Below are 17,192 nucleotides of genomic sequence, written 5' to 3' on the forward strand. Positions count from 1 at the left end.
GTCCCTATTACATCATTGCGAGTTTCGCATTGAAAGATATAACCTGTTATTGTTTTAAAATAATTTTTTTCTTAGCGGTGCTTTGTTTTCTAATACATCCATCCATCCAATGGCGCTACAGCCCAAATCGGGCCTTGGCCTCCTTCAACAGGCTTCTCCAACCATCTCTATTTACCGCTGTTCTTTTCCATGAACGCGTTCCCAGGCAGTTCCTGGCATCCTCATCGACTTCATCTTCCCATCTCTTTTTAGGTCTTCCAACAGGTCTTTTTCCCTGCATTCTTGCATTTAATAATTTTCTGGGGATTCTATTCTCATGCATGCGGACCACATGCCCTGCCCATCGTAATCTCTGCAGTTTAGTATGTTGTGCTAGAGGTGGTTCGCTATATTGCTCGTATATTTCTCTATTGTACCTAATTCGCCAGTTGTTGTTTTCACTTGTTGGGCCCAGGATCCTACGTAATATTTTTCTTTCAAACACATCTAATGCATTGGCAGATTTCTGTGTCACCACCCATGTTTCGCAACCATAACTTACTATGGGCCTGATTATTGTTTTATAGACCCGGAGTTTTGTTTTACGGTGTACGTCTCGCGATTTGAATATGTGGCCCATCGCGAAATAGGCTTTATTTGCCAGCACAAGCCTTCTATTTATTTCCGGTTCTTCTTCATTGCTTGCAACCAGATCCATTCCTAGGTATGTGAATCTATTTACATGTTCTATATCGTCAATAAAGTGTTGTTGCACCGGTCTATTTGATCTGGTTTGTATGAGTAGTTTTGTTTTATTTGTATTTATTGCTAGCCCTACTGCTTCTGCACTCTGTTTCAACTCAACGTAGGTTTCTGCTCATTATGTTTATGTCATCTGCGTATGCTGCTAATTGGGTAGACTTGTTTGTAAGTATGTTATTTCCGCTCACCGTCAACCGTCTAATTACATATTCCAGAACAAGATTAAAGAGCGTTGGAGCTAGTCCGTCGCCTTGTTTCAGTCCTTGCGTTATCGTAAACGCATCAGTGATCTGTCCCTGAATACATACCTGTGCTTCTGTTTCTGTCATTGTCATTTGCACTAGTCGTATTAATTTTGATGGTATGCCAAATTCTTTCAGTATATTAGGTAGAATTGTTCTATCTATTGAATCATAGGCTTGTTTAAAATCTACAAAGAGATTGTAAACGTCCATGTCATATTCCCATGCTTTAGCTAGTATTTGTTTAACTGTAAATAGTTGGTCAATGGTAGATCTATTTTGCCTAAACCCTGCTTGATATTCCCCGATGATTTTTTCCGTGAGAGGTTGTAGTCTTCGATTAATGATGTTTGTGAGTATTTTGTATCCCGAACAAAGTAAAGAGATGCCTCTATAATTCTGACACAACAGTTTGTCTCCTTTTTTATGAATAGGGCAGATTATACTTTTCTTCCATTGTTGGGGAATTTCTTCTTCTATCCATATCTCTCGTATTAGCTGGTACATCTGTTGTGTCAAATTCCTTCCTCCTTGCTTGAGTAGTTCTGCCGGTATTTTATCTATTCCCGGTGCTTTATGGCTTTTTTGTATGTGGATTGCCGTTTGGACCTCCTCTAGCGTTGGGGGTCTAGTTAATTCATTTTCTTCTCCATCTTTCCCCAGTTCTTGTTGTTGTACCTCCTGTCGTGCCTGCTGCTGCCACTGTTGTTGTAATGGTAGTTGTGTCCCTTTGTTTAGTAATTCCTTAAAATATGTCATCCAGGTTCTCTTAATTTCGTCCATATCGCTAATGATTTCACCTTTCTTATTTTTGCTGAGGCTAGTCCTCGGTTTGTATCCTTGTCTTAGATGTTTGATAAATTGGTATGCGCTACGTGTTTCGTTTTCCTTAAACTCTCTCTCTATGTTTAGTATCCGTTGGTTTTCATACTTTCTCTTTTTCTGCCTGCACAGTTTATCTGCTCTTCGTCTTTTGTTCTCATGTTCTGTTTTTCTCTCTCTAGTACGTCTGAGTATGTAATTCTTATGCGCTTCATTTCTTTCCTGTATAGCTTGTTTGCATTCTTCATCGAACCATGTTTCTTCTCTCCGTTGTGTCTTTGTTCCTAAGACTTCTTTCGCTGTGTTGAGTATGATACTGCTTATTGTGTTCCATTGGTTTTCTATTGTGGAGTCTGCTCTGTTTTCTTCTAGTAATTTTTCATCCACTGTTCTCTCAAATCTTTCTTGTACCTCAGAGACTTTTAGGTTGTCTAAGTTTAGTTTTTCTTGTTTTGTATATTTTTCCTTTACCTGTCGACTGATTTTGCATCTAAACCGTGCCTGTACTAGCAGATGGTCTGAGTCACAGCTTGCACCACGTCTGCTTTTTACATCTAATATACTCGTCGCCATTCTTTTTTCAGCCAGTATATGGTCTATTTGATTGATCGTATTTCCGTCAGGTGATATCCAGGTGCCCTTATGTATGTCCCGATGTGGGAAGCATGTCGAACTGATAATCATATTCTTTCCAGCTGCGAAATCTATTAGAAACTGACCATTCTCATTTGTGTCTCTATGCAAACTATGTTTCCCTATTACCCCTGTGTATTCTTCTTCTTTTCCGATCTTGGCGTTTGTGTCGCCTATCACCATTTTCATGTCGTTTCTTGGTATTGAGTCATAGATTCGTTCTAAATCTTGATAAAAGGCTACCTTAGTGTCTTCTTCCTGTTCATTTGTGGGACAGTGTACATTTATAAAGGTTATGTTAAAGAAATTCGTTTTTATCCTAAGCTTGCAGATTCTTTCATTGATGGCTTGAAAGTCTGTTATCAGGTGCTTCATTTTATTATCTACGATAAAGGCTACTCCAAATTCTTTATTTCCTTCATCTTTACCGCTATACAGTATAGTGTGTGTTTTAGTGTCCCGGATACCTTTTCCCAACCATTTAGTCTCTTGTACTGCAGTGATTCCTATTTTATATCTTTTCAGTTCGTGTAGAAGGATCCTCTATGCTCCTGGTCTATTTAGCGTTCTGACATTCCATGTTCCCAGCGTAAATTCCATATTCCGTTGCCAGAGTCGTCGTCTTGATATCCGTCCATTCCGAGGCCTATCTGAAGGTTTCGTAGTAGTACTTTTTTACAAGAATAGGTTACTGGCCTATCGCCCAACCCCCTTTTCGGAAGACCATTTCTCCGTTCCTCGTCAGCCCTGACCCTACTTTCCATTGGGGTTGGTTACCCAATCTCCGGTAAGGTTGCTCAGGTTTGCCGGGGTTCACCCGTGTGATTGAGCCACACTTCTTGGAGGTGAGGATAGGAATTGAGTAGGAGTGGCTAGAGGTGTTATCAGGAAGCAACACCTTGTATTGCGCATCACTACTCCTTAGAACCCCTTGTTTTCTAATACGTTGTTTAAAATTTTGCTGATTCCAAGTTGCAGTATAATAAGCAGCACGGTTTTCGAAATGAAAGATTTCAAGTGAGTGTCGTAAAATTTTATTTTTCATTAGAAGAGGTTTTTGCCAATCTCAATATCGTAATTAAATAATCCACAAAGTAACATAAAAATGCCAAATATATATTAACCAATTTAAGTGTTGACTTGGGAACTAAATCCAAAATTGATGAACCAGTGGACAATAGATTTATAAAGTAGTATATCCAAAGGTATGGCACCAGGCAAATGGGTCACCAATTCCACTCTAATCAAATAATCCAAATATATTAGGTCAGCATATACCTACATCCGGTAATATGTGCCTAAACCACAATATTCGTAGACTAAATCATTGAATCTAAATCAACATTAAAACAAATTAACTTATGATGATACTCACTAACTATATGCAGATAGCTACAACAGATTTATAAGAATATCATACATAAGGGAGCTATATGGCGTTTAGTATGCCAATAATAACTATACCAAAAATATCCAAATAGTAATAGTTAAAGAAGTAAGTAATCAAGTAAGTAATAAATAAGTAAGTAATCTGCAAACAAAGCATCAAGAACGAACAGACCAATTTATGTAGCAACTGCAAATTAATGATTCGTTCTTACGTTACTAAGGGAGAACAAGATATGTTCTAGTTCTACATCCAAAATCAATAAGTGAACGCCTAAGGAAAGAAGTAAATGTAACTGTAAACGGTCATTTGTTGACCAAAATAGAAAATACTAATTTCAGAAAAGCAATCTAACTATGTTAGCCATATAGGTAGCAATGATAAGAATAACTTAACATACGTGAGACTAAGAAGTCAGCTAAAGGAAATCTTTTGTAATTATAATTGAACATAGTCTGGAAAGACTCAAGATTAAAACTAAAATGTTCAAATTAGAATTCAAATTTAAGATGGTTAGCTAATCATGAATGAAACGTCATGCTCCTTACATGCTCCTAACATACATGCTTCTTCGACTCGTGGTCACTTTTGTTCTGACCGGGAAGAAGTAATGTGGGTTTAAACCAGTAGGCGGCCAGGGATGTGCTAGAATTTGTTTTAAGAATATTGATTTAAAGATTTTATTTAAAAGTGATGAAAGAATTATTGAAGTGACGGACTCGTTACAAGAGCCACCAGTTTACCGTTGAAGAGAACGGACGAATGGCGATGTTGCCAAAAGTATCTTGTTTTATTGGAAATTAGGTTAAATTTCGTCAAATAAAAATGCGAATTTGTAAATTTCTCATGGATTTAAGAAATTTTGTACCAGTATTTGTGTCAATTAGTGTTTCATTTTTAATATCATCATCCAGTTTTAAATGGCAATATAACCGCGCCACTGATCGCCAATTTTTTTAATCAATACAATGTTTTAATTCAAATATGTAATAAGGCAACCCTGCCGCTGTTTCTTACGTATATGCTCGATCGGAAATAATCATCTGGCGTTCGATATTATGCGTGCATGAGGAATGTGGAGGGGAGACCAAGAAGAAATATGATTGGTATCTTTGTCTATTCGATGAAAATACGATTTTATATCTGTGTTAGATATCCTGTTAAATTCTACTATACCAACCATAAACTTTTACCTACACCGTAGATATACAGCCTAGAGCTAAGTTTAATACTATAAGAAGAATTAATATTAAACTCAACATGCTTCTGGGTTGAACCGCGTCGATTATACTACGCTCTGAAACTATTCATTCCACTAGACGAAAACTAAATGTCACAAATATCAATATTTTCAATATTTGATCATCTAATCATTCTTTAAATGTACATCATATATTATGGGACGGTTTTGACCGTATCAACACACAGATAGCCCTAAACCCTTTCGAATCTAAGACTGAAACTTAGAAGCGCAAATAAGCGCATCTAATTGCTGAATAAACTCCAAAGCCTACAACTTTGAAACTCACTACATTGGTTCACAATTTTTCTGATACCCCTATTTCGAATATTGCCACTCAAGCTTTAGCAAAAGGTTTCAATTACTCTGTTACCCAAGTCACATTTCAATTGAAACAATCATCTGTCAAACTGAAGAAGCCATCTCCAGTTTACCTTCCAAAGATGCTGAAATAACTAGACAAGACATCGCTAGAGTTCTTAGAAACTCAAAACCTCCTACTCCAAACATTAGCCAATCCGAGAAAAAAGCCCTGAAGGAACTTCAGTCAAATCCAAAGCTATTTATTATTCATCATTTGTATTTCTTTAAATAATTCTCTTTTTTGTTTGTAATGATTTTGTGTATGCACTGTAGGATTTTCTTGAAATACTGATATTGAACATATAAATACAGTATACTCCCTTTATAACGAACACGGTTATTACGAGGTTTCGCTTATAACGAGGTACATTAGATGTCCCGTGAAATTTCTATTGAACTATAACCCTTTATAGCGAGGTAAATTTGCTTATAACGAGAGAAAATAAGATTGCAAAATGTGTTTTTTACGTTTTGGCCCGGCCGTAGTTATAAATAAATACCCTTTTTAACTGCGGGCCGCCCGCAATAAACTTCTTACAATTTATGATTCTTAGTCGGAAATGTAAAATTTATGATTCACAAGTGTCATTGTATTGGGTTGACCATTCACACCTAATAATATGGGTCCTAATAGACAAGATGTGGAAAGTGTTTTAAAGGTTGTCAGAAACTTTATCCAAGGACAAAACGCAAATGAAGAAGCATAAAACTGTTTCACATCTTTCGAAAATATGATAGATAGAATACTGGACAATTTAAAGCAGTCAAAAATGACAAAATAACTTTATACGCTTTATACATATTTAGAGAATACAGATTTTTTGTTTTAACATATATCATTGACAGTAAAAGTAAACAACTCTTTTTTGTTTTAATGCATTTCATTGAAAATAAAAGTAAACAACTTTGTTTTAAAAACGCCATTCAAACAATATTTATTAGCATCTTATATTGCTCCGAATGGCTTCACTATAGAAAGTTAATGTTTTAGAAAACTACATATTCATATGTATGCACAATATTATTGTTGTTGGATATAACGAGATCCGCTTATAACGAGGTAATTAGTCTGCCATTTCAGTTCTCGTTATAGAGGGAGTCTACTGTAATAACTGCGATATTAATTTATATATTTATTCGTATACTCATATATGTATAATCCCAAAAAACACCATAACAAACCTTAAACACACAAAAAACAGCAAAATAACCCCAAAAACATCAGACCAATACGAATGTATTATGTACACTATCAATCGTTTTTAGGGCTTTAATATAGCAAATATTAATCGATGAAAATATTTTTATTGTGAACTCGTTTGAATGAACGACTGTGTTTTCATCGCGTTCATTACTCTTTGGTGCACATCGAGCAAATCTTTAGCAATTAAATTAACCCATGCTTAAATGGTAAAAACAGATAAATTACACATTAAGCCCAGTTCATTTGTCACGCCTCGCAAACATTACAGATAATCAAATTAAACAAAAAATTCAAGGCATCATGTTGAATATAAAATATTCCGAGGTTGATTTGTGTGTTCAAGTAAGTTTTCCTAAAGACTTTGTATACTAAATTTCCATATTTCGTAGCGACGCAACGCTTCGAAAAGAAAGTAAATATTTTGTTTGTTGCTAGTTACACTTTTCGTTGAGAGTTTTGCTGAAAAATATATTTCAAGATAAATGAAGTGCATCAACACTACGGAGAACACTTTAATTTCAAGGTAACATATTGAAAATTGGTGCGTTTGATATTTATTAGACGCCAAAAGATTTATAGGAATTAAACATTTGTAGGTTATTCAAAAACTATGAAAGCCCAATATGTGTAGGATTTTCTTTGATAATGGGACTAGTTCTATGTAGATATTTACATGTGATATCTCGAATAACCATATAAAATGCGTCGATCAAGTCTATAAATATGAAGATTATATACTTATTTTCTTTCTATGTATAAATATGCATCAATCAGAATCAGAAGAAACATCAAATACATCAGTGGCTGATTATTAATATATAGTTTGTTTTGATTCTATTGACTTTACGAGAAAAACTTTACATTTTAAGGGGAGTTTGTTCTGATTGCACCAATTTTCTAAGTCATCTTGCAACAAGGCTTGTTCTTTTAGGCTATCTATAACTTTCCAAAATATCAAGTCATCTGCCAACGTTAGATATTTGCTATTTAGGAAACAGGAAGTGATGTCGTTAACGAAGATATCAAAAACAAGTGGAGAAGTGTGATCACCTTGAGTAACTCCAGATGTTACTGAAATACTGTCAGACAGATGACAACCTATCTTAACTCTTTGTCAAAGAAAAATCTTTATATTGCATCCTAACTGTTTACGGTCTTCCATTTGAGATAATAAATTAGATTAATAGCAAACCAAGTTTGTTGAAGTGGATCTTTTGCTATGTAAATCATGTGATTGAAATATTAAACCTTTATAGAACCGAGAAAGTTGCTCTGTTATAAGACAGTTGAAGAGCTTAGTGATTGAAATTGTATACAAATGCTACGATAATTTTCAATGTTGTCTTTCTGGCCAATTTTAAATATAGAAACAACATAAATTTCTTTCCATGAAGAAGGAAACTGGAGTTTTCCAGAGATCTTTTAAACAATATAACAAACGGCATTACAATTACAAATATAACAATCAGCATCGGAACGATAATTAACATAAATATAGTGAACATGTTTTTTCTCCCAAAGTCAGTCTTCTAAGATCAGCAGAGAACCACTTTGGAAAAGTTATAGTTCTATATTTCTTCAATGGCACAAAGTAAGCAATTCCTATAGAAAGAACTTCATGGAATAATTTTGTAGCAACATCAATATTATTAATCGTACATACCTGCCAGTCTGTGGAAGCAAGGAAGTTGTTAAGAACTATGTAATCACCATTCCGAAAATCATCATAAACCAACTTATTTCTATTTGTTTCTTGCACATTGAGGTTTAATGCACATTCATAACTCACATGATGGATACTAGGATCTACATGGAGATCGCTTGAAATTAAGATATTTAGCTCCCTAACTTTAGAAAAAACTAAATCTAAAAATACATTACGATAATTGGGAATATATTGATACAATTTTAAAAAACCAAAGGCTTAAGCAATATTTACAGCTGGATCACCTGCAGGACATTGCACCATCACTGGTTCTCTGGGATCTATCACATCTGTAGATATTAAAACCATCATATTTAATTTTATAAATAGTTATGTTATCATTTAATTTACTAAAATAATTATATTGTACGAGCAGCAGATACTAGTTTTTTGTTGTTTAACTTCACAAACTGTAGGTACACCACTAGGGTATCTAATGCATATTTTCATCGCCAACAGATGTTTTTTCATCTAGTTCCTTTTTAACTGCCTTGTTAGCGTCTTGTTTCATCTTTGTTTGATCCTTAGATATTTTATAAACAGTATTTCGAAGGTTATTACTACTCTTAATATCAAGTTTCACCGTGTTAGCATTACATATAACTTAGAATGGTCTAGCTTGATCGTAATTGGGCACTTTACCAACTCCGACAATATGTGGTATGGTGGATTCCTCCCGCTGTAAGCCAAGTAATACTTTATTTTAAATTTATTGTATATATACCTTTGTGAATAAATTTATATTCATTTGCATATGTTTGATATTGTCATACCTGAATGTCTTCCATACACATTATGACCATAATCCACCTTGGATTCAAAACATACCACCATATAACTTTGAACTTACGTCATTTGACAAAAACTCCACTAATCATGATTTAATTATGTCCCATTTTAGAAAAATTCTTAGTCGTTATAAAAATCATACCAAGATATACACTGATCGTTCAAAATCATCCGAAGAAAATTAGCACAGCAAATTTTGTTAAATTGCAAACTATACCTAGTTTCAATTAATTGTTTTATACAACGTTAACTCTGAATGTCCAGTTTCGTAAGCTTTTTCATATTTTTAACATCATTGACTGCTACATGTCTTTGTAAGGTAACACACTTTTGTTGTAACTTCTCTATGGATGTTTGGTTTCATATTGTTCTTTTTAGATGAACTGATGATGCTTTCTGAGCAGAAAGCGAAACGTCTTCAATAAATAGATGAAGTAGCCACCTTCTTTGTCTTTTATTTCTCCACTTTGACCGAAAAACCCACCACTTTTCGAGTGTACCTTAGTTTATTTTGGATTGACGGTCGTACTCCTTTTCTCGATATATATATATATATATATATATATATATATATATATATATATATATATATATATGGGTATGTTTCCCACCGTTCACGTTGTGTTAATTTTTTAATTACTTTAGTTATTTCATGTTCTTTAATATGTCTCCTAGGTTTATATTTCAATTGTTAAATTGTTAAATATCTTCAATGAGTTTTTCTTCTATCTTAATGCTTGCTCACAGTTTCTAATACATAATACTGAATTAATACAATGTTTTATACCTATGTTGAGAACGCTTTTAAAGATTTTCAAAATATTAAATAAGCTTTTATGTATTTAAAAGTTATTTTTGTGGTAAATTTGATGTAAACTGCCACTCAGATTAATTGCTCTTTCTGGTTCATTAAGTTGATGACAGTATTACTTATCACTGGATACACATTATTTAATTGCTTCAGCTGCTAATTACACATAAACTCAACAGAATTCAACTGGAACCGCAGCTAGAGATAAAATGTATGATTAATTCTGTAAATATATTTTTATTAAAATTATACGCCATGTACAAAAGTTAATTACACTTTCAGCGAGATAAGCAACTCAAGAAACAGTCGTATCGGAAATAAAATCGTTCGAAACATTTTAAATAATTAATTATGGTTTAAAATTCTAAATTCTCTTCATTTTTCAATAATTTGTGTTATAATAAAAAACATTTCGTTAGTATACCTAAAATACAACTCTTGTAAAGTGTAAAGGCAACTCTTTCGAAAGTTGAGTGCAAAGTCAAGGTACAAAACAGAGTGTCAAGGTCTTTTTAAACATATACTGGATTACGCCAGGGAGACGTAACAAAATACATGAAGGTCACGAACAGCACACAAATAGCAGCACCATAAGATCTGGTGACAGAAGCACACACATTCGAAGGGGTCTCGGAGTTTATATATCCTGGAACACAACTAAATAACAGCAACCTAGTAAGCGTAGAAATTAAGAGAAGAACATACCTGACGAACAGAGCTTACTTTGGACTAAAGCAGCTCTTAACATCACACATAATTAGCAGAAAAACCAAGATACTAATATATGAAACTGGAATATATGAAACTGGATGATAATATATGAAACTCTTATTAAACCTGTCCTGACATACGCGTCAGAGACATGGACTAAGGTAAAAAGCGACGAAGAACTGTTAGGCCGCTTTGAATGAAGAATACTTAGGCACATATACACTTACGGAGGAGTACAAGAAAGCGGGATATGATGCAGGCGCTACAATTTTGAGTTGTATCAATGCTATTAAATATGCAACATCGTCCGGTCTATTAAAATTAATAGACTAAGGTGGCTAGGACACCTTGAAAGAATAGACACTGGAGACTCCCAAAGACAGATATTATATCAAGAGCCAGTAGGGGTCAGAAATTGGAAAGCCAGGCGAAAGATAGGGGGGAATGGAGACTAATTCTTGAACAGGCCAAGACCCACACAGGATTGTAGAGCCAAAGATGATGAAGTAGACCTAAAATGACTTCTGTAATATTTTTAAATCTATTGTTAATAATTTTGGAGTATATTTTATAGATTGCATTTAACAGACTTAAACTTAAAAAGTTTGTCATGGACTCAAAAAATGTCAATCGCCGAAGTTACTGGAAGAATAGGAAATGAAGCTGAAATATTGTTAACTATTAAAAAAAGAAGACTTGAATACTTAAGACATGTGATGAGAGGGTAAAAATACTCATTATTGCAACTTATTATGCAAAGCAAAATTCGAGAAAAGCGAGTGGGAAGACGAAGAATATCGTGGCTTAAGAACTTGAGGGAGTGGTTTGAATGCAGTAGTGCAGAACTATTTAGAGCGGCAGTCAATAGGGTATACATAGCCAAGATGATTTTCAACCTTCGATAGAAGATGGAACTTGAAGAAGAAGATTCAAAAGACTGATATTTCCGTAGTTTTCGCAGTTAGCGTCGCCTTTTTTTAGATAGTGATATAACTTGTAGCATTTGCTACGTTTCAGGTATTTTGGATTCCCACCAACATTGATTATATTCGATATATCATTCGTAAGTGTATCAATATCTTAGAAGTTCCATATTTATCTGATCTGCTCCTGTTGCTTTTCTGTTCTTTGATGTAATCGCCTCCATAAGTTCTTGCATTATTATATGGTCAATTTCATATGAGGTCTTTTCTCCTAAGTACCTTCTACACAACTGCTAGTGAATTTCCGAGGAAAAAAGGAGCCCACCGTTGGGATCAGTGGCGTAACAAACTCCATCGGGGCCACTTAGATCGCAACATCTGGACAATTTCGAAAATTCATAAAAGAAACAAGAAACCATAATAACTATTAATATAGCAAAGTTTTAAGTATGAATACACTTTTAGTAGAAAAGATGACTTTATTTTTGCCATTTACTATAAATTTGAATACATTATTCTCTCTCACAAAGATAAGGATCTAACAAGTGGATTTATTTCGTATCATATTATCCCGTCTATAACTCTGAAGCAGACTATAACATACATATAGTACCACTAGTTGATTTAACTATGCTTTGAATATTAATTAACATTTCTTTTATTTAGGTTGCCAAATTGTTTTCGTACACGTGGGAGATGGGAGCAGTTGTATGCAAAGGCATTCACTACATGCAGTATGTTTCCGCCATATGTTCCGTATTGACATTAACTGCAATTAGTATAGAAAGGTAAGTAATTAGAATAAAATTAATCTTAATTAAAATTAAGTGGATAATTAGAGAAAAAAAATAAACAAAATAAATCTACCAGAAAAGCTCTTAGGAGCAGAACGCCCTGTTGGTCTCTGTTGCCAAGCCAAGCTTATTGGGTGTCATTAGACATGTGCAAATGTGTACAAAAGCAAATTCAGAGCCGACAAGGCCTAACATATTTTCCCACCTCAGTGGTAGTCATCTACTATAATGGTCATGAATAAATAAAATTTCATAATTATTGTTTTTTCTCTTTTGTGCTAGTAGAAATGTGCAAAATAAATCTCCCGGAAAAGCTATACTTCTATATTTGTCCATCTAGGAGGTGATGGTCGTGAATTCCTCTTGTTAGCCCTTGGTCTTCATTTTATAATCTTTGTTGTTCACCTGTGAGTTTTTTTTCTGTTCTTCTTTTCTTCTTCTCTATGATTTCTTCTATCTTTTTCTTTCTTCGGATATATTCGTTTCTTTTCCTATCTCTCAATGTTAGTTCAATCGTGTACTTTCAATTTTTTTTTTGTAAAGTAAGTAAGGTGTAGTTTATTATAAGAGACAACTGTGGGCGTATAATTGGGGCATCCATGATAAAGTCACAAAAACAGGACACATGTACGTCTGGCCTAAAAATGAGGCATCCCAAGGAACTCAAGAGATAGCTTCATTTTTAATCCACCATTTAATAAACCATCTTGAGACGTACTTACCTAACGCAACCGAATATCTGATTTTGTATAGTGATGCTAGCGGAGGCCAGAATCGGAATATAAAGGTGGCTTTAATGTTAAGCAATTATCTTCAAAAGTGTAAATCGTCATTAAAAGATTTTTTGTGTCTGGACATAGTCTTAATACATGAGATCAAGATTTTGGGAGTATTGAAAAGCAAAGAAAACACCATGATCTGGTGATCTGGTGAAAAAGTTGAATGGCTTAAAAACAGATAATGTATCTTAAAAATGAACTAAAAAAAATTATGTAAAATATACAGCACAGAATAAAGGTTTGTTTCATAAGGTTGATTTAAACAAGAAAACCAAAGGCCGCCCATTATCATCTACTGTAATTGACAGCCTAGATGTTATGTTTCTAAATGGGAGAGCAATAGCAAAAGAAAAAAAAAAGAATTTAATGGCCTTACCCAAGTTTATTCCGCCTGAGTTCCGCAGATTTTATTCTGGATTGAAAGATAGTTCCAAAGCATTAGATAACAGCTTAGAAGAAGCAATTATACATGAAAATTAAAAATACGCACTAAAATATGTTTTTATAATAAGTCGGAGATTTGTTGTCTGTGTATCTTAATTTTTGTTTTGGGCAATTAACTTGTTTTAATTTTTTTTAAGGGAAATGTGCCCAAACATAGCTTAACAAGTTACTCTTGCAGTTCTTCTACAATCTTAGAAAAAAGAGACTACTCATTTCTTTCTTTTGGACTTATTTATGTTCTCGTCATCTTCTGCTTTGTCACTTTGTTTCCTTTATGTTATAGTTTTAACTTTAAGATAACTCTTAGCACGGGATGAAAGCTTGCCGTGGAAACAGATTTAAAATCGTGACGATATTAAAGGCATAGTTTTATTTTTATCTGTACTAAAGTAATCAATATCGATTGTTATTTTGCGATCTAGGTTTTCTGACGTCTATATCTTAGAATTTTTTTTTATTATAAAACGTGTTCATTTGGTATAAGTTTTGTTTGAACATGAATGCTAGCATGGAAAAAATAAAAGTGAAGGAAGGACTAATAACTAAAAAAAAGCAGGAGTAAAGATATCAAAGAAAGGTAAAACGAAATTTCAGAAATAGCACATGCATTCACTTATTATTCAAAATCGGTAAAAATAGATTTAATATTGACAAACATTGTAATGTATATCTTAATTCAATTAAAATCATCATATTTGACGTAAAAACAAATCACTGATTACCTAGTTAGCAACAACTATTTTCATTCATACTTTACCAAAAAAAAATTGGATTCTCAAAGGTTATCAAGTCATATCCGCTACATGTTCAGAACTGCAATTTCGCAGAAACGCCAGCTCGTGTATATTTTTATAGTACTTATTTTTCTTTTTGTTTTTGTAGGTATTATGCAATTGTACATCCCATGAAAGCCAAGTACGTTTGCACTATCAGTCAAGCGAAAAAAATCATTTTATTAATCTGGATTTTGGCCATATTTCTCGGAGCACCTACTCTGAAGGCACAGGTAAGTTATAAATGAGGAATTAGCATTATTTTACTTGATTTTCTCTTTTGGATGAGAGTCGCACCAATTTTAGTCTCCTAGCCGGGTGCTACCTTGTCTTCTTTGGCTTTATTCTCCTATTTCTTTCATAAACTCTTTGACTTAAGAACGCAGCATTTAATTATTCTTATATCAATAGTTATATGTGCCTAGTATATATTAACCTAAGCTCTCTCATTTTGACATTTGATTTTTTTTAATTTAAGCAATAAGAATACACTTAATCTACAAGATTAATGAGCATTTTTTCTTTAACCTAGTTTTTCTAAGATTGTTTGTAAACTAGATGTCACCTGGTCCATCCTAGCTTTTTTGACATAAAATGCCCATTTCTTTGCTGTGGCTACACAGCACAGCACTGACTCTGCTTTTCACTAACTGCTTGACACATTACAACGGTTCAGTCCTCTTAAGCCTTCGCATCTGGGGTTGGTTGACAAGAAGCTGAAGTACTTCATGGTTGGGATACTTATGGAGCCTCTCTTCGTGTCTTCTGGCGACTTTTTTAATTGCATTTGGAATAGATTTGACTTTAAGGTATCTACGTAAAGCGTCATTTTGAACATACCAAGGAGCACTTACAATATTCCTTAGTATTCGGTCCTGCAGCGTTTCCAAATTTCTATAATTGCTTTTTTTGGTACAGCCCCATAATCGTAGGCCATAGGTCCACATCGGTTTGAATATCTGTTTGTAAATCAGTACTTTGTTCTGGATGGAAAGTTGATAGTACGTACCTATCAGCCAATACATATTTTTGTACTTTATCTTCAACTGTTCAGTTGTCTTTTTAACAAACTCCTTCCATTTGAGTTTGACGTCCAGATTTAAACTCAGGTACAATGCTATTGTTTAAGATAATTGGGGGATAATTGATTTTCTTGTTAGTAAAGTTAATATGAATGATTTCTGTTCAATAAACTGTATGTCGATATATACAAAAGGTATAGTACTGGTCCAAGAAGGCTACCTTGTGGAACCCCTGCGTTTATTGGCTTTAACTCAGAGTACTCATTATCCATTTTAACTCTAAATGTTTGCTGGTGTAGGTATGACTGCAATATTTCAACGAGTTGCGTAGTATATATTTACTTTAGCTTCATTAACAGGCCATCGTGCCATACTTTGTCAAATACTTTTGTGATATCCAGGGATACTGCTGAACAAATTGTGTCCCCTTCCAATGCTTTCTCTATTTCAGTAATTATTCAATGAATCTGGTTAACTGTGGAGTGTTTATCACGAAATCCAAATTGGGGTATCGGAATAATATTTTTTGTTCAATTAGGTATATGGTACACGCTTCGTAGTAGCAATTTTTCAAACACCTTTGAGATTATAGATAGTAAGGAGATTGGTCTGTATGATGTAAATTCATGGTTATCTTGTCCTACTTTAAATATTATTAGTTAGTATCACCGTACCCCTGTCACCCCATTTTGTTGAGGTTTATAGGATACAGTGAACTAGTGAATAATATCATTTTATTTAAGACAATGTTCCATTTCCCTGGAAGTATAATTACCCGCGCCATCTAAGACATTTTATAGTTTTCCCAGTTTGATTTTCCACCACACTTTTAAATAATCGAAATTTAAAAAAAAATTTCACTCTTGTATTTTATCATGTACCCAAAAACCTTTCTGGAATAATCATCAACGACTATAAGACAATAGGCAGCACCTCCCCATGATAATACATTACACGGGCTTTACAGGTCACTGTGGACGATACGTAAAAGATCCTTTGCCCATTTACACCCCTTTTCGGAAAAGGTTTCACTGTTTAATTTTCTTCTAGACAAGTAACACATATCTGTTTTGGTTCGTCAATAAAATTAACCCCACCTGCTATATTTTTTAACGATCTTAATCTCTTACGATTCAAATGACCAAGTTTTCGATGCCACAATTCTTGGTCTGATAAAAATCCCTTTTCGATTCTTCTTTCAAATTATGAATATCGTACAAACGGTCTTTTTTATTACATAAAAATATTGTTTTGCCCCATACTGAAAAATCAGAGCTAGCATATACTACGCATGCATCTCTATCAAAAACAACGGCATAACCTTTTTCTGTCATTTTCCAACAAGTTAGCTGACGAGTTAGGTACATATAACACATTTGTAGCGGTTTTAATCAAATATATCAAACAGTCTCATTACAGGTCATATGGGAAGTAGCACCACTGTCCATTATACAAGATAAAAGGGAAACAGATGTCATCATTGCTCTAGTTAAATGAGTAGTCTTGTTCTTTTTTACATTTTTGTTTAAACTATCTTTATTTTCTTGCTTCTTCTTTTGGTAAAAATTTGAAGCAGAATCTTGACATAATTTTGGGCAATCTGGTTTTTTATGATTAGGATCACACTCGTAACATGCAAATTTATTGGTTACTTTACACTTATTATACTATTTATTTAAAGTTTTGTTTTGAGATAGAAGAGCTGTCATTTGTGGTGTTTCTTCCTTCATTCTTCGTCTTTCACTTTCACCAAGTAACGCATGTTTCACTTCCTTAGATCTTGATTTACCAGTTAATTGCTGATATAGT

At 33.9% G+C, this 17,192-nt stretch overlaps 1 protein-coding gene across 3 annotated transcripts in view; it reads left to right on the plus strand.

Annotated features, from left to right (window-relative positions):
• LOC140452413 (QRFP-like peptide receptor) overlaps window positions 1-17,192 on the plus strand; it is a 49,517-nt gene that overhangs the window by 26,167 nt on the left and 6,158 nt on the right. For all 3 annotated transcript variants that reach the window (XM_072546651.1, XM_072546650.1, XM_072546652.1), the window contains exons 3-4: window positions 12,238-12,359; window positions 14,471-14,594. In XM_072546651.1, the coding sequence (XP_072402752.1) occupies window positions 12,238-12,359; window positions 14,471-14,594 (246 nt within the window). The remainder of the gene's footprint in view (window positions 1-12,237; window positions 12,360-14,470; window positions 14,595-17,192) is intronic.

Source organism: Diabrotica undecimpunctata, chromosome 10 (assembly GCF_040954645.1).
Source record: "Diabrotica undecimpunctata isolate CICGRU chromosome 10, icDiaUnde3, whole genome shotgun sequence".
Lineage (NCBI taxonomy): Eukaryota > Metazoa > Arthropoda > Insecta > Coleoptera > Chrysomelidae > Diabrotica > Diabrotica undecimpunctata.